This window comes from Astyanax mexicanus, chromosome 4, assembly GCF_023375975.1.
Source record: "Astyanax mexicanus isolate ESR-SI-001 chromosome 4, AstMex3_surface, whole genome shotgun sequence".
NCBI classification, from domain to species: Eukaryota; Metazoa; Chordata; class Actinopteri; order Characiformes; family Acestrorhamphidae; genus Astyanax; species Astyanax mexicanus.
The window spans coordinates 52,818,558-52,843,161 of NC_064411.1; the positions used below are offsets into that span (position 1 = coordinate 52,818,558).

General features: G+C 37.9%; 1 protein-coding gene across 1 annotated transcript; it reads left to right on the top strand.

Annotated features, from left to right (window-relative positions):
* The first annotated feature begins 962 nt into the window (after positions 1–962).
* Positions 963–8,437, top strand: bambib (BMP and activin membrane-bound inhibitor homolog (Xenopus laevis) b). The gene is made up of 3 exons (XM_022678678.2): positions 963–1,503; positions 5,437–5,709; positions 7,235–8,437. Exons 1-3 carry the CDS (start codon positions 1,368–1,370, stop codon positions 7,654–7,656), a joined length of 831 nt encoding a protein of 276 aa, XP_022534399.2. The 5' UTR covers positions 963–1,367; the 3' UTR covers positions 7,657–8,437.
* The last annotated feature ends 16,167 nt before the right edge of the window (positions 8,438–24,604 follow it).

Sequence of the window (24,604 nt, forward strand, 5' to 3'; positions counted from 1 at the left end):
AGATATACAAAGAAATTCTAAAATAGATCTTGTGTACTAGTGCATCCCCAAAAATTTTATATTGTTGAAAAGTAACTTTATTTTAGTAATTCAGTTCAAAATGTGACACTTATATATATTATATAGATGTATTACACACAGAGTGATCTATTTTGGGCATTTATTTCTTTAAAAATTTTAAATATTATATAAGATCAATTGGTACTTTTGGCAGTGTGTCAACTCCTGCTGGAAAATGAAATCTGCATCTTTATAAAAGTTGTCAGCAGCAGAGGGAGGCATGAAGTGCTATAAGATTTTGTGGGAAAACAAAACTGCACTGACTTTAGACTTGATAATAAAACACAGTGGATCAACACCAGCAGATGACATAACACTGATGCGGATTTCATTTTCCAGCAGGATTTGGCACACTGCCCACACAAACACTTAAAATAGATCTCTCTGTGTTTAATATGTCTATATAATATAGGAGTTTCACATTTTTAACTGAATTACTGAAATAAAGTAACGTTGCAATTATATATATATATTTTTTTTTAGTTTATTTTTTTGTTGTTTTTTATATAGATTTATTTCTAATTTGTTCCCCTCCAATTTAGCTAGGTTCCACTAAATCAATTTTTAAGCTGGAACTCATTAGGATTGGTTTTGGTGTGAAATTGTAAAAGAAAAAAAAAAGTTTGAGAAATGTTAAAAGAATACTTTTTAATCCAAAACCTCATTGTAAAATTATATAAAACATTATTTAATCGTTAAAAAAAAATCTTAGAAACGTTTATAAAACTTTAGAAATGTAAGTCCAGATACATTCAAACAAATTCTACAGTAATTACATTACTTTTTTACATTTCGTCACCTTACAACAACAACTTTTTAATGTTAGATCAACACAAAGTTGCACATAATTGTGAAGTGGAACAAAAATTATGTTTTTTAAAATTTTAATCAAATAAAAATATGAGAAGTCCTTTAGATGTGCATTTGCACATCTGTGTCAGCAGTGTTGATCTTAATGGGGTTGAGAAAGAGTGACAGTTCAGTCAGTTTGAGCCAATATTATTTTATCAATGGGCTGAAAGGGGCGTTTCCTCCTGATCGTCATATTTAAATAAATACCCAGTAAGCCAATGAGCGTGTGTGTGGGCGTGGTCTGTGTGGTGTGCCTGTGTGCAGTGTGAGCTGGAGCTCTGTTTCAGTGCTGGAGCGCTGGGAGGAGGATATCTGTGTGGATTCTGCTGGTTCTGAAGATCTCCAGGGTTCAGAAGTTCTGCTATGGATGTGTAAGGGTTCTACAGGGGCTGCAGAACCGAGTCTGGACCGGGTTCTGGCTGGGAGAGAGGCTGGGAGGATGGTGCTGGGTTCGGATGGCCCGGTTCTGTTCAGGAGAAGCTGGTAGAGCGGTGGAAGTGACCGAGGTCTCACAGATGGATCGGAACCCCAGCCTGGTCCACATCTGGCTGCAGCTGGAGCTGTGCGCTATGGCCGTGCTGCTGACCAGAGGTGAGGGGCTGTTCATACACTTAAAGTTAAAAAAGTGTGAAAAGCTCATTTAAAACCAGAGAACTGGGTTTAAATAATAAAAAACAGCTCAAAATTACTGTTTAAAGTAGTTTATTTGAGAAAAACCAGCAAGAAAAAAGTGTCTAAAGCTGTGAGAATGTATTATATATGTGTATATATGTTTATATATCAAAATATAGGTATATTTTTGAGTAAAATTAACATTATTTTTTATTCTATAAACTAAAGACAACATTTCGAGCATTTATTTGCAGAAAATGAGAAATGACTAAAATAACAAAAAAAAAAAGATACAGAGCTTTCAGACCTCAAATAATGCAAAGAAAAAAACAAGTTCATATTCATAAAGTTTTAAGAAATCAAAGTTTTTAAGAAATCAGAAATCAATATTTGGTGGAATAACCCTGTTTTTTAATCACAGTTTTTAATCATGCATATTGGCATCATGTTCTCCTCCACCAGTCTTACACACTGCTTTTGGATAACTTGATGCCTTTACTCCTGGTGCAACAATTCAAACAGTCCAAAGCTACAAATGTATAAATTTGTTTATACGTATATATGTTTAAAGTAGTTTATTGGAGAAAAAAAATCAGACAGAAAACTGTATAAAATGTATATAGTATGTGTATATATACCCACATATTATAATATTATATTATTATCTATTATCTATTAACTAGTATAGTACGTGAAAGTTTTATTGTGTAGTATATTATTTGTAGGCTGTAGTTTAACCCATATTCTTGTAAACAATATTAAAGCTCAGAATAGTACATTTCTTGAAAAATAACAAGATCAAAATAATTAAAGTCAACGTTTTCAGTGCTTTATTGCAGAAAGATCAGCCAAAAACTGTCTAAAGCTGTGAGAATGTGTTATAGATAATTTATTTATTTACAGTATATACAAAGACCAGGGGGTTAAAGTAGTTTAAAGGAGGAAAAACAAACAGAAAAATCTATAGAATTACATATACAGTATATATATATATATATATATATATATATATATATATATATATATATACACCCAAATCTTGGTAAAAAAAATTGTTTACATACATACATCTAAATATATCAGAACCAGGGGTGCCCAAAAGTATATTTCTTGAAAAATACTACAATCAAAATGATAAAAAACACAATTTAAAGTGGCTTATTAGAAGAAAAACAGCCAGAAATCTGTCCAAAGCTGAGAAAATTTATTACAGATGTCTATATATGTGCACATATTAAGCCCGAAGAGGCCTAAACATTTGTAACAAGTGTATTTCTTTAAAAATAACAAGTTCAAAATGTTTCAAAGTAAAAGTAAAGTTTAAAGTAGTTTATCTGAGAAAATTTAGCCAATAACTGTTTAAAGTTTAAGAATTTAGCATATATCTGTATATATGTGCATATATATATAAGTTCAAGGGGGCTCAAACATGTGGGTAAATTTTTATATTTATTTAAAAATGATAAAATCAAAATGTTTAAAATTAAAGTTTCAAGTGCTTTTCTGGAAAAATAGCCATTAAACCTTTAAGTTTTTTATTTTTTATTTTAAAGAGTTTTAATGTCTGCGTAAAAATATATATCAAAAGTAGGAGTGCCCACAAGTTTTGCACATACATGCATAAATATATGGGTATATATATTTATTATATATATTTAATGTCAAATCTCAGAACAAGGAATACCCAAACTTTCGCATGAGTATATGTCTTTAAAAAGAACAAGATTAAAATATTACAAATGAAAAATCAGCCAAAAACTGTCTAAAGCTTCGAATAGATGATTTGTTTACAGTATTTACAGAATGTGTGTATATATATTGAGGTCAGAGGTATCCAAATATGTTTGTGTATTTAGTTAAAAAAAAAAACCTTAATAACAAGAAGATATATATAACTTGACCTTAGGTGCTCAAACTTGTGTATAATATGTGAAATACAATATAAAGTGTATTGCAGAAGTATTCAACCACACATGTATTTTAAATGTATTTTATTGAAATTTTAAGTGATAGATCAACACAAAGTAGCACATAATTGTGAAATGGAAAGACATTAATACATGTTTTTCAAAATTCTAATTAAGTGTGGGGTGCAAAAGTATTTAAACCCGCCCCCCATTATCAACACTTAGTAGAGCCACATTTTGGTGCAATCTACCAGCTTTGTGCTCATTCTTCTTTATAAAACAGCTGAAGCTCAGTCAGGTTGGATGGAGAGCGTCTGTGAACAGCAGTTTTCACGTCTCGCCACTGAAGCTTAATGTGATTCAAGACTGGATCATTCTAACACATGAATGTTCTTTAATTTAAACAATTCCACTGTAGCTCTGGCTGTATGTTTAGGGTCATCGTCTTGCTGGAAGGTCAATCTCTCAGGTTTATCTTCCAGGATTGCCCTGTATTATGTAGCCCCATCCATCTTCCCATCATCTCTCTGACCAGCTTCTCTGTCCCTGCTGAAGAAAACCATTCCCACAGCATGATGCTGCCACCACCATGTTTCACAGTGAGGATGGTGTGTTCAGAGTGATTAGCAGTGTGTTACTTTTCCGCCACACATTTGGGCCAAGTTTTGCATTTAAGCTCAACTTTGGTCCATACATGGCTCGTGGCAACTTCTTACGTCTATCTATCAGTTTGGGAGGACCTTCATGTCTTGATCGGTTTGTTGTGACAGTTGTAAAATACATTTTCAATTTTTGCTTCTTGTGATGCTCAAAGCTTGCGATATGTTTTTATAACCTAACCCTGCTTTAAAATTCTTCTCCACAACTTTATCTCTCACCTGTCTGCTGAGTTTGTTGGTCTTTATGATGCTGTTTGTTCACAAGTGTTCTCTAACAAACCACTGAGGCTTTCAGAGAACAGCTATATTTATACTGAGACTCAATTAATCACATCTGCAGGACTCTATTAACTTATTCAGTGATTTCTGCACTGGATTTTATTTAAGGGTTTCAGAGTAAAGGGGGACTGAAGACTTTTGCACATCACACTATTTAGATTTGTATTTGATTAAACGATGTATCATTTACATGTTCCACTTCACAATTACGTGCTACTTTGTTGTTGGTCTATCAGTTAAAACTGTATTTCAATAATATATATATATATATATATATATATATATATATATATATATATATATATATATATATATATAACAGCAGTGTAAAAAAAAGTCTAAGAAGTCTAATTATAAATATATACATTAGTGCATCTCAAAAAAATGAAAGTATCATTGAAAAGTTACTTTTATATCAGTGATTTAGTTGAAAATGTAAGACTCATATATTATATAGATGTATTATTATTATTAATATTGTAACACAGAGTGATCTATTTTAAGTGTGTATTTATTTTATTGTTGATGATTATGGCTTACAGTCACACTTACAGAAAATTAGAATATTATTTACTGTAAGACCAATTGGTGCTTTTGGCAGTGTGCCAAGTCCTGCTGGAAAATGAAATCCGTATTTCTGACTTTAGACTTGATAATAAAACACAGTGGATCAACACCAGCAGATGACAGACATGTCTCTCCAAACCATCACTGATTGGTGGAAACTTCACACTAGACCTCGAGCAGCTTTGGACTGTGTGTCTCTCCACTCTTCCTCCAGACTCTGATTTCTCCCTTGATTTCCTTTAAATGAAATGTAAAATGTACTGATGATCAGTGATGGTTTGGAGAGTCATGTCTGTCATCTGCTGGTGTTGATCCACTGTGTTTTATTATCAAGTCTAAAGTCAGTGCAGTTTTGTTTTCCCACAAAATCTTACAGCACTTCATGCTGAACCTCTGCTACTGACAACTTTTATAGAGATGCAGATTTCATTTTCCAGCAGGACTGGAAAATGAAATCTGCAATTGTCTTTATTGACTTTCTTGTGTTTTTTGTCTCTCAGGAGAAATCCGGTGTTACTGTGATGCTCCTCACTGCGTGGCTACAGGTTACATGTGTAAATCAGAGCTGAACGCCTGCTTCACCCGAGTCCTGGACCCCCAGAGCACCAAATCCCCCCTGTCCCACGGCTGCTACGACCCCCTGCTGAACTCGGGCAGCGTGTGCCGGTCTGAGTCCACCTACGACGTCCCCGCCGGCCTGGAGTGCTGCCATGAAGACATGTGCAATTACAGAGGCCTGCAGGAGCTCAGCTACAGCCGGGGGGACGGCCTGGGTACGAGTCTGATTCAATAAAATTACATTTTCACCTAGTTTGAGGGTCCTTCTGTTCAGATTAGAATATTGTTTTTAAAACACACTGTACCCTGGTGATTAATTACTCACGTAAAAATGGAATAGATTTCACTATTTGGTCTTCACTATTTATCTGATTTTGCTATTTATAGGTTTATGTTTGAGTAAAATGAACATTGTTGTTTTATTCTATAAACTACAGACAACATTTCTCCCAATTTCCAAATAAAAATATTCTCATTTAGAGCATTTATTTACAGAAAATGAGAAATGTCTGAAATAACAAAAAAATGCAGAGCTTTCAGACCTCAAATAATGCAAAGAAAATAAGTTCATATTCATAAAGTTTTAAGAGTTCAGAAATCAATATTTGGTGGAATAACCCTGTTTTCTTGCATCTTCATGCATGTTCTCCTCCACCAGACTTACACACTGCTTTTGGATAACTTTATGCTGCTTTACTCCTGGTGCAAAAATTCAAGCAGTTCAGTTTGGTGGTTTGATGGCTTGTGATCATCCATCTTCCTCTTGATTTTATTCCAGAGGTTTTTAAGTGGTCTCTTATTTTTCTCAAGAGCTGTATTTTGATCATTAAAAATTATTAAAAAATAATCCCACAGAAATCAAAAACTTCTCCATACAGGCCCAAACCTCTCTAAATGTGGTAAACATTGGTGTACAAAAGTGAAATGTTATGATACTACTAATAATAATGCACTCCACATATCTCCATATATCCAGGATTAAAGTAAAATAAATGATACTGGACAGATATAATCTATAGTCTCTAGTAGATATATAATGGGAAATGAGAACAGTGTGAATTTTTCTTTTTCTAAAAACAGTAAAAAAAAAAAAAAGTAGTACCCTGATGTAATAATTAGGGGTGGGTGATATGAAACCATATTTCAGGGTATAATATCGTACAGTTATTGGAACAAGTAGGTCTTGTTGGGATATGACCTTCTATTAGCTGTTTTAGCATTATTGCTTTTATTTTTGTTAGTTAATTTATTTGATTTTTTTTTGTATTATGTACAACTACATGTACAGATTTTAACTCATTTTTGTTGTATTAGTCTTACGTTCTTTTGATCTTAATTTTTTGTCAATTAAAACTATTATTAATTAATTAATACTATTAATTAATACTTAATTATAATAATTAATTTTATATATTTTTATTATTTTATTTTTATATTTTATTCTAATTCTACTTTTATTTTTTTTATCCATTTTTATGTTTTAATTACTGCTATTTAACAATAATTAAAATTAACTTTTATTTTCTCTGTCATGTCAATTCCTGTTTTTGTAAATGCTCGGCTACATTGGAAATGAGGGCTGCCCTCAATGTACATCCGAGTCGAAATAAAGGTTGTTTGATTGATTGATTAGCATTAGCCTGGTAGCCTTTGTTACAAAACTACAGAGGCCTAGATTAGCTTTAGAAATGAGAAATTGCTTTAATTCACGTTAAAATATCGATTCTCTTTTCTCCGCAGATCGCAGGAGTCGTCCACAGCCAGGAAGTGGTCATCACCTGGTAGCCCGGGTGCAGGAAATCCCCTCGGCTAAGGAGGTGTGGTTCCGGGCAGCGGTCATCGCCGTGCCGATCGCCGGCGGCCTGATCCTGGTGCTGCTGGTGATGCTGGCGGTGCGGATGCTGCGCAGCGAGAGCCGGCGGCTGAGGCAGCAGCGCAGCGAGATGCTCTCCCGGCTGCAGTACAGCCTGCACGGCCAGCAGCTCGCCAAGGGCCGCGGCTCCGCCAAGCTGGACCTGGAGTGCATGGTGCCGCTGGGGGGCCACGAAAACTGCTGCCTGACCTGCGACAAGATCCGGCAGTCGGACCTGAGCGGCCAGAGACTGCTGTCCCTCGTCCACTGGGGGCGCTACAGCGGCCGGGGCAAGCTGGAGTTCGTCTGATTTTAGAGGATTTTTTTTTGTCCACTTCCTGTGACTCGTTTTCTCATTTTTTGACTTTGCCTTCTAAAGGACAGGACTGCATAAAAAAACAAAAAAACAGGAGAAAAACTACGAAAAAAGGACACTTGAAACCACCTGAACCACCTGGATGCTGCTGTGGGGAAGCACTTTACTTGAATATGACGTTAGCATAGTTAGAGGTGGACGTGGTTCACGTTCATACGACTGGTGTGTGCTAATGCTAATGCTAATGACTGAAGGATTCCAAATAAAACGGAAAACAAAACGAAAAAAGAAAAAAATAACTGAAAAAAGAGAGACGTTTTGTTCCAATTTGCACTTTTGTACAAAAAGAAAAGAAAAAAGGTTGAACTGCTTTAAGTTTTTATGTCTAGAAAAGCACATTTCTACAGACTTTACAAAAAGGGGCGTGGCTCCTCGGTAAACAAGAGCGATGGACTTAACGACTGTTGAGTGTTGCTTTCTTCTTAAAATTGATCCCTGTAAAGATTTGCTGGTGTAAATATTACATGTCTGACAAGAAATCAGAACTCTGGTGTTGTCTGATTATTTTATAAGGTTAAAACAAAAACAGTAATTTATAATTTTGTCCATTTCTGCAACATATCAGGGACGATTTCAGCTTCATTTCTATAGAACAGAAGGGATTTGAGTGATCATTGATATTGACAGACTTGCTGGTTGACTAGCATAACTTTTAAACTTTGTGAAAATAGTGAAATAAATACAGCTCTGGACAAAAACAGGAGAGCACTTAAAAATGATGAGTTTCTTTGATTTTACCAAATTGAAAACCTCTGGAATATAATCAAGAGGAAGATGGATGATCACAAACCATCAAACCACCAAGCTGAACTGCTTGAATTTTTACACCAGGAGTAAAGCAGCATAAAGTTATCCAAAAGCAGTGTGTAAGACTGGTGGAGGACAACATGATGCCAAGATGCATGATTAAAAACTGTGATTAAAAAACAGGGTTATTCCACCAAATATTGATTTCTGAACTCTTAAAACTTTATAAATATGAACTTGTTTTCTTTGCATTATTTGAGGTCTGAAAGTTATTTTGTTACCGCTCTGGCTTTTAGTGATAATGTGGGTTTGGAATGATTCTTCACATTTAACATATATAATTTTAATGAGCAGAGGGAGAGATTTTAGGATCAGAGGTTTAGGGTTATTGAGCACACCTTGAATCAAATCACACACAAATTGCAGGGGTTGGACAATGAAACTGAAACACCTGCTTTTAGACCACAATAATTGATTGTGGTGACGGACAGTTCTGGTGGAAACAGGAGAGTTGAGATACACATTGATTTGTGCCGTGATTTGATCAGCCGTGGTTTTATGTTTTTTGGAGACAATCCGGGTTAGCACCCGAACATCCCTTTCAGACAGCTTCCTCTTACAGCGTCCACAGTTAATCCTGTTGGATGTGGTTGGTGCTTCTTGGTGGTATGCTGACATTACCCTGGATACCGTGGCTCTTGATGCATCACAAAGACTTGCTGTCTTGGTCACAGATGCTCCAGCAAGACGTGCACCAACAATTTGTCCTCTTTTGAACTCTGGTATGTCATAATCCCATAATGTTGTGTGCATTGCAATATTTAGAGCAGGACTGTGCTCTTACCCTGCTGCTAATTGAACCTTCACTCTCTGCTCTTACTGGTGCAATAATGTGCAATTAATAAAGATTGAACACCAGGCTGCTCCAATTTAGCATGAATGAAACCTCCCACACTAAAATGATGACAGGTGTTTCAATTTCATTGTCCAACCCCTGTTCACTTGAATCTGAATATGGCCCTTTATTTTGAAAACCAACCCAATATCCACCTATTCTAACTTTATAATACTGAACTACTTATTCCTTTAATATATTTGAGAAGGGAAGGTGTAGCTCCTCTGCTACTGGTGCAGCGGTGGTGGTGGTTTGTGGTGGTAGAAACGGTGAACTTGCTCTAACATGCCAGATAATATCAAAGTGCTCCAAATGAGAGAGTTGGGAGTTGGACGAAATCCAGTCTGAGAGAAGACAAAGAAAAGGTGTTAGACTGAGAAAATAAAAGAGAAAAGAAAACGATGTCTCTTTAGGACAATTATGAAGCTCCTGACAGGCCGTCCAACACACGCCCTTGTAAAAAGGTTGTGTATTTAAATATAATAATAGTGTACTTAAACTACATGCGCAATAACTCAAGTATACTTTTTCTACTTATACTTACATTTTTACCTACTTAATCTGTAATTCAGTCTACTTTGAAAAAAATATACTTTATTTAACTGTGCTGATTTTATACTGGTGATGTATTTAAGTGTATAAAAATATATGCTTAGTATTATTTAATGAAACTGTGCTTTTTATGATGAAACTACTTTTACTAAACGAGTCTAAAGGAGTAGATATTTTTTGCAATAAAACTCTACTTTTAATTAACTTTAATGTGTTAAATTTATACCTAAAAAAAAGTTTACTTTAGTCACTTTAGTGTCGGTAAAAGAACGTAAAAAAAAGTACTTGTAGCAATGAGATATATTGCTTTTGTTTTCCCCAGTTTTTATACACTCCTCAAAATGAATGTGATGTTAAATCTATATTTTAATCACATTTTTAATAGATTTTTAATGTTCAGTCGGACACAGCTCACACAAATATATTTAAATTATATTAAATAGTGGCGAAAAAAAAAAAAAAAACATACGACTAGTTTACTCAATATCAAATGAGTGCAAATTTATTTCATTTAAATTACAAAAAAGTAGTAATTAAGTACAAATTATTGGTTCCAAAATAACTTAAGTACAGACCTATTTCAGCACAATTTAAGCATACTTCTTTTTTTTTCCGAGAGTACACACACACTCACCCATAACACACACACCTCCCCCTCAGCCATTATCTCTATTTCACTGGGTCATGTGAGAACTGAGAGTTGGAGAAGTGTTTGGGGGGGGGGGATCCATCCATCCCTCACTAAAGCCCAAATCCCCAGGCCTGTGCCGGGGCGGATCACTAGAGCGAGGGTGCACTTTGAACCCGTAGTGCGAGGAATGTGGATTAATGCAGGAGCTCACGGGGAGCGTCCTCGCCGAGGGCACGGGGGTCGCCCTGCTTACCCACAGCAACCCAGCCCACCAATAACCAGGGTTCAGCCCACTGAGACAAGAACAAGATGAGGTCACCTAATAAGACAACAGCTAGACGTTCACTTACACCAGTCTGATCATTTCATTTTAATATCCACTATATATTATACCCACTATATATATATATATATATATATATATATATATATATATATATATATATATATATATATACTTTTCACATTTGCACTGGATCTCCATTCATTACTCTGTAGGTAGAAGTATAGAAGTATATTGTAGATACCAGGGTTTAAAACACTTAAAAGAAGAAGCAACTCAAGCTTTTTACTCTTTTAAGCAAAAGTATAAAAATACTGATTTCAAAACTACTGAAAGTATAAAAGTAAAAGTAATGTAAAAAAAAAATATATATATATATATATATATATTCACACAGTGTTGGGCATGTTACTTTGAACAAGTAATTAGTTATAGTTACTAGTTACTTCTCCAAAAAAAAGTAACTGAGTTACTCCACTATAAAAGTAACTAGTTACCAGTAAAAGTAACTATTGCGTTACTTTTGTGTTTCTCACCCCCGTAACATATACTGTATATACATACAGTACAGGCCAAAAGGTTTGGACGCACCTTCTCTCTCTTTTTCAATGCGTTTTCTTTATTTTCATGACTATTTACTAAATTGTAGATTTTCACTGAAGCGTCAAAACTATGAATGAACACATGTGGAGTTTTATGTACTTAACAAAAAAAAAGGTGAAATAACTAAAAAAAACATTTTCTATTCTAGTTTCTTCAAAATATCCCCCTTTGCTCTGATTACTGCTCTACACACTCTTGGCATCATTCTCTCAATGAGCTTCAAGAGGTGGCCACCTGAAATGAAAAGTGTTCCAGCATTCTTGAAGGAAGGTAGGAGTTCCCAGAGGTGTTTATTAGCACTTGTTGCTCCTTTGCCTTCTTTACTCTGTGCTCCAGCTCACCCCAAACCTCAAATCTGGATTGGGTTCAGGTCCGGTGACTGTGGAGGACAGCTCCACGGTCACTCTATCTGGATGGGGTTTTATTGAACGATGGGAAGCCGGAATGAAAACGAGCTGAAATAAAACAGCAGTCAAATATAATTATTTTCATATTAAGTTGATCTGGATATAGTTTGATTTATGACGTGATTTCAATTAGGGGTTGTTTAATACCAGTTAGAGACAGCGCAATGCTAAAAACATAGTGGTTTGTTGTCTGAGAGCAACACAATGCCAAGCAACGTGGAGATGGGTCACCTAATAAGATAACATCTAGACATGCCCTCATATCAGACTGATCTATTTCTGTTTTGAAGTCTAAATAGCAAAAATAAAAATCACAGCCTTCCCAATTCCGATTCGGAACACATCCTGCTGATTTATAAAATAGATTTGAGCCAGTGGTATGCCAAAAGAGAAATCCATTCAGGTGCTTAAGAAAAGGAATGACTTGCCAGTAGTTCCGTTCCTTTTAATGATAAAAAAATAGGTTTAAATTTTTACTAAAATAATACTTTATTTTAGTAATTCAGTTCAAAATGTGAAACTCATTTATTATATAGATGAATTAAATACACAGAGTGAACTATTTTAAGCGCCAAGTCCAAAGTCAGTGCAGTGTTTTCCCAGATTTTTTTTTAAAGATATGCAGATTTCATTTTCCAGCAGGATTTGGCACACTGCCCACACTGGCAAAAGTACTAAAAGTAACAATTGGTCTTATATAATATTCAAATTTTTTGAGACACTGTTCTTTTTTGGGTTTTCATTGGCTGTAAGCCATAATCATCAACAATAAAATAAATAAACGCTTAAAATAGATCACTCTGTGTTTAATAGAATTATATAATTCATGATTTTCACCTGATTTTAAACTGAATAACTGAAATAAAGTGACTTTTTAATATGTAAGAGCGCATCCTTTTTTTGTTTTAGGGCAGAACTCGCAAAGGCTCCCCAGTTTAGTAACATCATCCCCACGTTTCCCCATATAATATAGCGCTAGCTAGCCTAGCCTAGCCAGCTACGCTAATACGCTAATGTTCTCTGTCTTGGTAAGATTATGTCTTTTTGGTGCTCTTGCAAATTAAAATTGAAAAAAAGGAATGAGCAGAGGTGGAAAAAGTACTGAAAAATTGTAATTAAGTAAAAGTACCTTTACTTTGCTAAAATTCTACTCAAGTAGAAGTAAAAGTACCCATCTAAAAATCTACTCGAGTAAAAGTAAAAAGTACTCAATTTAAAATGTACTTTGAGTAAAAGTTACATAGTTACTTTTAATTATTTGATGTAAAAAAGTAAAAACAAATCATAAATTAAACTATTATTCCACATAATAATTTGGACCTGTGAGGCAGTATTTGTTCAGACCTCCCCATAAAACATTTTCAAGAACAAGTGGTATAGGTTTCTATCATCCATTTTTTTCTTTACTGTTAAAAGTTATGGTCATATAGGCGACTATAAACTGTAATTTTATAGTTTTACAGGTCATTATTATTTTTTAATTTGCCATTTCTCTGCTTTAAGTGCTATTTACATTTTTTTTTAACATTTAAGCAGATTGTTTAATGATAAAAATACTTACACCACATGCTTTCTCAGGTTTGATGTGGAAGTTTTGAAAGCTGCAGCTCTGTCTGGCGGGGCACATTTTGTATTGCATGAGGACGTTACTGCCTCGATATTCCATGCGCGAGCATCCGTGCCAAATTTTTTTTTTTTTTTTTTTAAATCAGACAATTGTTTTTTTCTCCCCAGCATTTTATTTTGTACTCAGTAATGGGGAGTTTTCCAATGTAGCGAAGTAAATTACTTGTGTCAAAATGTACTTGAGTAAAAGTAAAAATTACCTATTTTAAAAACTACTTTAAAAATGACAAATTACTCATAAAATCTACTCAATTACAGTAACTTGAGTAAATGTAATTCGTTACTTTCCACCTCTGGGAATGAGATATCTTAGCTTGAACGCAACAAGCTACTAACTATTTCGACATGAAAGCTAACAGGGCTAGCCTTCACAAATACAGTTAACTTCATGCTAACTGCTCCCTTACTAAGCTTTCAAAAACGAGCGTCAGCATTAGCATGAAGCGTTCCTTCCACCGCGGATATGATTTAGTAAAGCGTTTAACGCAGGAAAAGCGTCTCGCCGGAGTTAAAATGAGTAGGAGGGAAAGCAGATGCTTAATATCGAGCATTCCCCCTCCATTTATCATGCCTGTGAAATGGTATAGGGAGGAACGCGAGCGCAGCTCTTCGCTAAACCTGGGCCTTTGAATGGGTATCGAGTGTCGGCGGTTGGAGGGGCGAGCAGCAGGCGACTAAGTGCTTCCTGTCTGTCAGCGAGGTTTGTGTAAGAGTGCAGAACCCAGGGGCAGGGGTGGGTGAGGCGGGGGGACGCCAGAAAACGCTCCACTGCCAAACTGGAACTGGTCTATATTATCCCTACCCCCACTTTTCCGCTCGCCCCCTAAAGCTACCCCTAGTTTCTGAGGGATACCCCCAAGTGTATTTATCCATTTACCCTACAGCAGTTCAGCACTGTAACAGTGCATCTCAAAAAATTATAATAATTCAGTTTTTCTTTTATTGTTGATGATAGTTACAGCCAATGAAAACCCCAAAAATCAGTGTTTCAGAAAATTACAATATTATATAATAAGACCAATTGGTACTTTTGGCAGTGTGGGTAGTGTGCCAAGTCCTGCTGGAAAATGAAATCCGTATCTCTGTAAAAGTGTCAGTAGCAGAGGGAAGAAGCATGAATTGCTGTAATTTGATGATTTTGTGGGAAAACAAAACTGCACTGACCTTAGACTTGATAATAAAACACAGTGGATCAACACCAGCAGATGACAGACATGTCTATCCAAACCATCACTGATCATCAGTAAATTTTACATTTCATTTGTAAATCAAGGGAGCAGAGTCTGTAGGAAGAGTGGAGAGACACACAGTCCAAACTGCTCGAGGTCTAGTGTGAAGTTTCCACCAATCAGTGATGGTTTGGATAAAGAGAGACGTGTCATCTGCTGGTGTTGATCCACTGTGTTTTATTATCAAGTCTAAAATCAGTGCAGTTTTGTTTTCCCACAAAATCTTACAGCACTTCATGCTTCTTCCCTCTACTACAGACAACGTTTATGAAGATGCAGATTTCATTTTCCAGCAGGACTTAGCACACTTCCAAACGCACCAATTGGCCTTATAATGTATAATATTCTAATTTTCTGAGACACTGATTTTTGGGTTTTTTATTGGCTGTAAACCATAATCACCAACAATGAAAGTAATAAACGCTTAAAATAGATCACTCTGTATAATATATGAGTTTCACATTTTGAACTAAAATACTGAAATAAAGTAACTTTTCAATGCTATTCTAATTTTTTGAGATAGCCCTGTATAACAGCAAATCTAAAGCACTTCCACTGCAGAATAATGCAAAATCAAGCTCGTTTCTTTTACAAACTCTTTTCTTATCCAAACCATAAATTTTACTGTCTCAAATGAATAGGAATAAAGTTTACACGACGTCTCGCACACCTCTGATGTTTATCAGCAGCGCTCACAGAAACGTCAGGCTCAGGTTGTAAAATTAAAGGGAAGAGGTTTCGCCATATCTGGTAAGATCTGAAGCTGTAACCCCGCGACGGTTTTACCCGTCCTCCTCCTCCTCCTGCTGCTGCTGCTCTGTTGTTTGAGGATAATAAACAGTCTGAAGCTCTGCTGGAAGCCTGGCTGCAGGCAGGCCCGTTATTTTCTGCCCTCTGTTTAAGCCTGTAAAACTGTAATTTTCAGGACGATGATTAGAGTTCTGCGAAATGACAGAGAGCTCTGCGTGCTCTGCCGTGTGTCGCACAGCCACGTCTCTCTCTCTCTCGTCTGTTTGTCGAAGGCTAAATGCTAAGCGCTAACTGCTCAGGCAGCCGCCGGCCACAAAAGTAGTAGAGCCGCGAGCGTTTTGAGTATGGACTACGTGTCAGAAGAGCCTCTCATTTGGTAGAACATTGTGTATAAGAACAGCACTGCCCTTCTTTCCCCTCGTTCTCCTGCCGTATTTAGCGTAGCGTGGTCTTAGCGTTCAGGCTGAGATCCGAATGCTAAAAAAACAACCACAGACCAAATTTTAGCCCAACATAATGTATATAAGAGTATATGGTGACATGGCACAAGGGGACGTGTCAGTTTCAGGTCAAATGTGGATCATTCTTAACTGCATTTTAGTCAGAATTGCGTAAATCTAATCAAACGTTAAATAAACGGAAGAGTTTCAAGAGAGAAATTGGTGTAGATACAAGTTCAGCGCTTGTTTGACTTTAAAAAAGAATGTTTTTTTTAATATTTAAAAAATTGGTTTACTTAGGCGCCCCTCAGCGGCAAGACCTGAGGAATTACAAGGGTCCCCTATTACCGGCCACCTTAATTTTAGCTTAATACCGTATATTAAAGGAGAACACCTGTGTAAAATGGGCATTTTGGTGTAGTAAAACATCATAAAAAGAGCTCTGCGTGCTCTGCCGTGTGTCGCACAGCCACGTCTCTCCCTGTTTGTCGAAGGCTAACTGCTAAGCGCTAACTGCTCAGGCAGCCGCCAGCCACAAAAGTAGTAGAGTTGTGAGCGCAGCGGCATTTTGAGTATGGACTACGTGTCAGAAGAGCCTCTCATTTGGTAGAACATTGTGTATAAGAACAGCACTGCCCTTCTTTCCCCTCGTTCTCCTGCCGTATTTAGCGTAGCGTGGTCTTAGCGTTCAGGCTGAGATCCGAATGCTAAAAAAACAACCTCCGACCAAATTTTAGCCCAACGTAATGTATATAAGAGTATATGGTGACATGGCACGAGAGGACATGCCAGTTTCAGGTCAAATGTAGGTGGATATTTCTTAACTACTGAACTTTTTGAACATGGGTTAGTATTGGGTCCAGTTTTTAAAGCCGACCCTAACCCTGCGTTCACACTGGAAAGCAACAACGCAACAGGCAACCATTCAATTGCTATGTCAGCGCGGGATTTGTCGCCGCGACACGTGAGAGGCGACAAGCGACAAGGAGTTGAAATTTTCTCAACTTTATGCAAATGAATTATGAAGCAACATTCTAACCCGATTGGCTTCTAGCATTTCTTCGGACCAATCACAAACAAGGCGGAATATAATTGACTGGATGGTATAACTTATATATATATAAAATTCCCCTTATCAAAATCAATTTATTTTATAACCATTTTAGTAATCTTAATTTAGTTAAAAAATACATATTTAATACCACACACATTTCTTAAATATTTTTTTCGTTCCATTGAAGCGATACAATTTTTTGTGCCTTTTTTTTCTTGTCGGAGGCTGGACCATGACAGACGCGCGCGTTGAGCTTGACACGCCCACAAGCAACAAATCGGGTTGACGCAAGCAAATCCGTCGCGTTCCAGTGTGAACGCAGATTATCTTACACTGACAACCTTAGTGAGGACTAGTTTGCAGTTCTAGATTAAAGATCTCATTCCATCATTTTTTTATTCATTTTAATGTTTAGTTAGTTGTGTCTCTAGTATGAATGAATGACATTTGAGCCGTTTTTTGGTGGAAAAAAAAGTGCTCAGGTGTTTCTATTTAGCCATGCTTTAGTTCACTGGATTAGTGGTCTCTGAAGAAACGCAGGATTTCGGCTCTTGCTCGTGAATATTTATACATGCAAATATATCGCCTCGGATTGGCTAACAGCACTAATTGGCTAAGCAGACAATGCCTACTTGCTTTCCGCCACAGTCAATTTTACAGCTCTTAAACTTAAAGTACAAAATGTTTTTAGAGATACAGCATTAGTTATAAAGATACAGCACTGAGTGCTGGGTAAAGTTGTTCTGCCAAATTGTGGTTTTCTGCCAAATTGTGCTGCCTTGTCAAACCGTGCTTCCCTAGTGTCTTGGTGAAACACAGAATCAACCGGAGATCCAATTTAAACCTACAGTTACTTACACAAGATAGCTAACGTTGACTAGCTGCTGTAAACACAGCCTGAGCCGAGGTGGGCGAGGCCATGAACATCTCTCTGATTAACTTGTATTTCTGAGGATTTTCTTTTACTAGCTGCTGCAGACAAGGGAGCCTAAGAAACAGTTTCAGTTGCAGCATCATATACAGCTCAGAGAGACCTAAGGTACTTCAAAAAGAACAAGAAAAAGTGGAGTTTAGCAGAAGGAGACCTTTAAGGGACCTAAATTAGATTTAGCAAATCGTAAAATTTGAATCAATAATTGAGCAGCAAACCATGAATATCTAAGTATATAAGATATAATGTGTGTTCTTTGGCCCAAGAGACAAGACAGTGACACTGTCCACACCACTTTTAGCATGCGAGAGGACAGAGTGTAGCATATGCTAAAGTCATTGGCCTGCTACAGAACCCAAGTACGCTTGAGTTTAAGATCACAAACCGATGGTTGGACATTCTCCTTTTAGGATTGTCTGGTAAACGGCAAAATTCCTGATTCCATCTATTGCCACAAGACCATCACAACACTACCACCACCATGTTTTACTACGTTCAGTATGATGTTCTTTTTTTTAAATTTCTGAATTATGTGTTTTACGGCAGACGTAACGAGACACACACCTTGCAAAAAGTTCCACTTTTGTCACGTTAGTCCAAGGAATATTTACCCAAAGTTCTCATCAGATCATTAGGATGTTAGTTGGTAAATGTGAGACGGATTGTTGTGTTGTTTTTTTTTTGGTCAGCTGTGTTTTTTATCTTGGAAATCTCCCATGGAGACTCTTCATTTTCACCCAGTCTCTCTTTCTTATTATTGAATCATTAACATTGATCTTAACTGAGGCTTTAGTGAGATCCTGCAGTTCTTTAAACTAAATGTTGTTCTGGGTTCTTGTGGGACCTCCTGGATGAGTTGTTCATGCCCTTTTGGAGTAATTTTTTCGGTCGGCCGGTCACTCCTGGGAAGGTTCACCACCAGTGTTCCATGTTTTTTTTCTCCATTAGTGAGTAATAGTAACTCACTGGGGTTATCTGGAGTCCCAAAGCTATTAGTTATTAAATTAAAGTTATTAATATTAAAGAAATCTGTAAAGGGGCGAGTACTTTTTCATGTTCTTACTTCCGAACAGTTCCGTGTGACTGTGTAACTGTGTGTCAGCGGGGTGGACAGCTGTTTATTAGACAGTCAGTACTGTAGCGCTGACAGGACGGACGTCTGCACGCTGTGTTCCCGTTGGCTGATGTGTGTCAGGTTGTGAAGGCCATTGAAATGCTCCTGTGGAGGGGTGTGGAGGACCGGAGATCAAAGCCGAACACCACCCCATCCGCGGCTTACAGCGGCCTACACCTCTACCTCCGTCATGTCCCGTCATGCTCGTAATTACCCCAAACCGTCTACCTTTAAACTAAACCCTCTCACACACACACACACTCGTACAAACAACTCTGACACAAGACTGTGCTCCTCAGTCACATGAGGTGGAGTGCATTCCAGTGGCGGAGGCTTTAATAACAGGGCCGGCTGTGTGTTCCTGCCCACTACGCTTCACTATACTCGCTACACTATACTCACTATACTTACTCTGCTCACTGTAGGAGATCAGTCCCACACTGTTAGCCTGGATAAGTTGAATTTACTTTAAAAAATTAAGGCAACCGGTTAAAACATCAAGTTTTTACAACTAAATTTTTTTTTTGTTTTACTGTAAGACCAGATAAGTTGAGTTTACTTAACTTTTTTAAGGCAGCCGGTTTGCTCAATTTGTTTTAAGTAATGTTGAATAAAAACTTGAGTTAGCATCAATTAAAACATCAAGTTATGACAACTAAAGGGGAAGTTGATTTATTTCTAAGGTAGTCCAGGGGGAATCACTACACACTGATGGTGAGTGTGAGTCAGAAACTGTTGGACACTCCCAGTATGCAAATAGATTGTGACAGAAGCCAATGGAAAAGTAGCTGCCAATGGCAAAACAGACTAAACTCAGTTAGTATAACATCTCAGTTTGAATAGTACAGTATATGTGCCCACAAATGTTCAACTAACTCAAAATAGTTGAGTATTGTTTAGAAATATCCAATTTTATGTAAAACAGACTTTTAAAAACATTTGAGTTGTTCTGGGTTTACAGTGCAGTGACCGGCCCTGTCCAGACAGACAGATTAAATACATTAAACACAGAATTTCTCCTAAAAAAAAACTAGAATACTGATACATTTTACCACAATGCATGTTTCCACAGAGAGATGGTTCAGGTAGCAATTTCCTGTGTTGCTTTGGGCCAGCTTCATGTGCCAAAACTCTGGTTACTGAGTATAATATGGGGATTGGCCTAAAACACTTGTATCAACATTTCGGTTGCAGAGTGTAATATGGCAACTGGCCCCAGGCTGCTTATATCAAAACCTTGGTAGCTGAGTATAGTATGGTAATCAGTCTAAGCTGCCTTTTCCCAAACTCTGATTGCTGAGTATAATATGGAAAACTGCCCTAGTCTGCTTGTACCAACACCCCGGTTGCTGAGTATAATGTGTGAATTGTCCCCAGGCTGCTAATATCAACACCTGGGTTGCCAAGTATAGTATCGGAATCAGCCCAAGCTGCATGTGCTAAAACTCTGGTTTGTGAGTATAATATGGAAATCAGCCCGAGCTGCATGTGCCAACACTCCAGCTTCTGAGTATAATATGGGGTTTGGCCTGAGCCAAACTCTGCCAAAACTCTGATTACTTTGTATTATGTGGGGATTAGCCTAAGACATTTGTGCCAACACCTAAGTTATGTGAATTGGCCCTATGTTATTGAGTAAAGTATGCATATTGACCCCAGGCTGCCAATAATATAGTACCAATAATATAGGAGTCCGGCCTGAGCCGCATGTGCCAACACTCCAGCTTCTGAGTATAGTATGGGGTTTGGCCTGAGCCAATCTCTGCCAAAACTCTGGTTACTGTGTATATTGTGGGGATTTGCCTAAGACACTTGTGCCAACACCCAAGTTGCAGAGTATAAAATGTGAATCGGCCCCAGGTTGCGGAGTATAGTATGTTAATTTGCCCCAGGCTGCTTGTACCAACACCCCAGTTGCCGAGTAGTATATAGTGATTGGCCCAAGCTACATGTAGCAACACTCTAGTTGCCGAGTATAATATTGGATTTGGCCTAAGATGCTTGTGCCAACACTTCGGTTGCCAAGTTTAATATGATTGGCCTAAGACGCTTGTGCCAACAACCCAGCTTCTGAGTATAGTATGGGATTGTGGGATTGGCCTAAGCCAAACTCTGACAACATTCTGGTTACAGTGTATAATGTAGGGACCACATGTGTACCAATGTGTACCAACGCCCCAGTTGCTAAGTAGAATATAGTGATTGGCCCAAGCTACATGTAGCAACACTCTAGTTGCCGAGTATAATATGGGATTTGGCCTAAGGTGCTTGTGCCAACACTTCAGTTGCAGAGGATAATATTAGAATCTGCCTAAGCTACTTGTATCAACACTTCAGTTACTGAGTATAGTATGGGTTTGGCCTGAGCCACATGTGCTAAAGTAAACTTTGGTTACTGTGTATACTGTGGGGATTTGCAGCACCCTCAACCAGCACCCAACTTGCAGAGAATAAAGTGTGAATTTGCCCCAGGCTGCTTGTACTAATGCCCCAGTTACTGAGTATATTATGAGAATCTGCCCCAGGCTGCTTGTACCAAAAGCCCAGTTGGTGAGTATAATATGGGAATCTGCTTGGTACACTTATGCCAACTTCCCGGTTGCCAAGTATAGTAACCATGTTTGGCCCAACTCCATACATGCCATACATCTTCATCTTCATCATCATATATCTGGGGCCAGATCTTCATGCTATCTGGGTCAAATACAGTCATATGAAAAAGTTTGGGCACCCCTATTAATGTTAATCATTTTTAGTTCTAAATATTTGGGTTTTTGCAACAGCCATTTCAGTTTGATATATCTAATAACTGATGGACACAGTAATATTTCACGATTGAAATGAGGTTTATTGTACTAACAGAAAATGTGCAATATGCATTAAACCAAAATTTGACCGGTGCAAAAGTATGGGCACCCTTATCATTTTATTGATTTGAATACTCCTAACTACTTTTTACTGATTTACTGAAGAACAAAATTGGTTTGGTAACCTCATTGAGCTTTGAACTTCATATCCAGGTGTATCCAATCATGAGAAAAGGTATTTAAGGTGGCCAATTACAAGTTGTTCTCCTATTTGAATCTCCTCTGAAGAGTGGCATCATGGGATCATCAAAACAACTCTCAAATGATCTAAAAACAAAGATTGTTCAACATAGTTGTTCAGGGGAAGGATACAAAAAGTTGTCTCAGAGATTTAACCTGTCAGTTTCCACTGTGAGGAACATAGTAAGGAAATGGAAGAGCACAGGGACAGTTCTTGTTAAGCCCAGAAGTGGCAGGCCAAGAAAAATATCAGAAAGGCAGAGAAGAAGAATGGTGAGAACAGTCAAGGACAATCCACAGACCACCTCCAAAGAGCTGCAGCATCATCTTGCTGCAGATGGTGTCACTGTGCATCGTTCAACAATACAGCGCACTTTGCACAAGGAGAAGCTGTATGGGAGAGTGATGAGAAAGAGGCCATTTCTGCAAGCACGCCACAAACAGAGTCGCCTGAGGTGTGTTTTTGCATATCTATAATAATACATTTTTCATATGACTGAATAAAGTTATGGATCAGCTACAAATGTTACAAATGTTAGTGAACACTTTCAAAGCTTGAACCTGAACAAGAACATTTTGACCTTGAAAGCAGTGGCCCTGTGGAAGGCTGTGGGAGGTACTGAGGCTTTGCGCTGTATTTGGTGTAGCTGCAGGACAAACACAAAGCTCGGACTGTTGCCCGGCCTTCAGACACGTCTGAGTGAACCCTCTCGGTTACATTTGGTTTGAGTTAGCGCTAACGTCGCCGAGATCTAAGCTGCAGCATGTAAGCTAGCTTGATATGTTTTTCTTCCTTGTTTCTTTATTTGTTCTGCGGGTAATTTGATCAAAAGGGGGTCAGGCGGATTTAGCTGGCTTCTCCTTCGGCCGGGGGAAGGGGGCTTTCGAAAACATCCAATGAGATAGATGGAGGGAAAGTGAGAGAGCGAGTCTGTATAGGCTTTTCCTGCTTAATGATGGGTCGTATTGGGTTCTGCTGATGAAGATCAGGTAACTACAGCGACTCTGAAGCGTGGTCACGGAGAGGGCAGCTGGGCTGCATGAAGCCGCCTTTGAGAAACAGGAAGAGATGTAATCGGGCTGCTGACGAGATTAAGTGGCTCTAGGAGGGAGAGCGGCGAGCTCGGGGGGAGCCGAGTGTATGGAGATGACGCGATAGTGTGTAAGGTCAGCGCTCGGTGTGGAGCGCAGGGTGGATTTTAGTTGGCTACTCTTAGGATTAAGGTTCTGTTAAACGTTAGCCATGGACGCCCAGAGGCTCTGTCAGCAGAGTTGTATGATAAGGGCAAAAAAATATATAGTACATGCTGTTATCTGACTTATTCGGGGTCACTGGAGACTTTAGAGAGGGGCCCCTATTTGCTAAATTTATTTTCCATACCTTTCACAAAAGGTAGGCATAGAATCCATATGCTAACATGCCAAAAACCTTGGTAATATCCCTATGGAAACTGATCATGACATGTTACCTCAAAACACGGCTTGGGAATTGAGTCCACAGAGTCAGTAGTTGGTGGAAGTAAGTGGCAATGATTGTGACTGGCAGCATCGGGCCAGAATTGTCCATGCATATACTGTAGAGAAGCAACAATCAGTGCAGTGTTTCAATGTCTAAACACAGATTGTCATGTCCCTGTACCCAAGTACTGCCAATAGAATAGGACTCTCTGGACCAGACAAATATGGCTACACCAATTGGCACCATGTCTAACGCCAGTTGTGGCCCGCAAGCATCAAACATCTGGCCTGTAAAATGCTTCTCTGGTGAGCTTTTGTTTACATACCTCCCCTGTCTCTCTGTCACACTCGACATGACTTTAGTTTCCACCTGTTCTCGTTTTCCCACCCATTCTCAGGCTCCCTATCTCCTTATAAGGGTGTTTTTCCCCAGGGCTGTGTCCCAATTCATTAGCCGGGGCAGTGGTAGTGTATTGGACTGCGACCCTGACAATACGGGTTCGATTCTGCATGAAGAGCCGTGTGTTTATTTATTTATCTTTTCCTTTTTTTTAGGGTTTACCTGCTTTGAGATCAACAACCCTCTGGGCTGGAGAGCTACTAGTCTGTAGCACTCCATCCCATTACACTTCATTTTACAAAACGTAATGGCTTGGAAAATATCTGAATGCAATCAAATTCTCACAGCAATGCTTCAAAAACTAGTAGAAATGTTGAAGACAGTTACGCCAACAAAAGCAGGATAAACTCTTTGTAATACTTATGATTTTAGCCTTGAAGAAACAAGAAATAAAGGTAGGCGTCCCAATTCCTTTGACCATTTAGTATATAAAACCCCCCCATTTTCTTTAGCAGCTTTATGAGGTAGAGTCACCTGGAATTCAGAGTTCAGTTAACAGCTGTGCTTAACTCATCAAGAGTTAATTATTCGAATTTCTTCACTCCTAATAGGTGTAATAAAGTGTTTGAGAGCATCAGTTAAAGTAAAGTAGTGAAGAGGTAGAGTTACAGGTATACAGTGAATAGTGAATATTTGAGTAATGTTCGAATCCAGATTATGAGAAGCAATAATTACTAAACTAAGAAAAGAAGGCCAGTCAGTCTGAAAAGAAAGA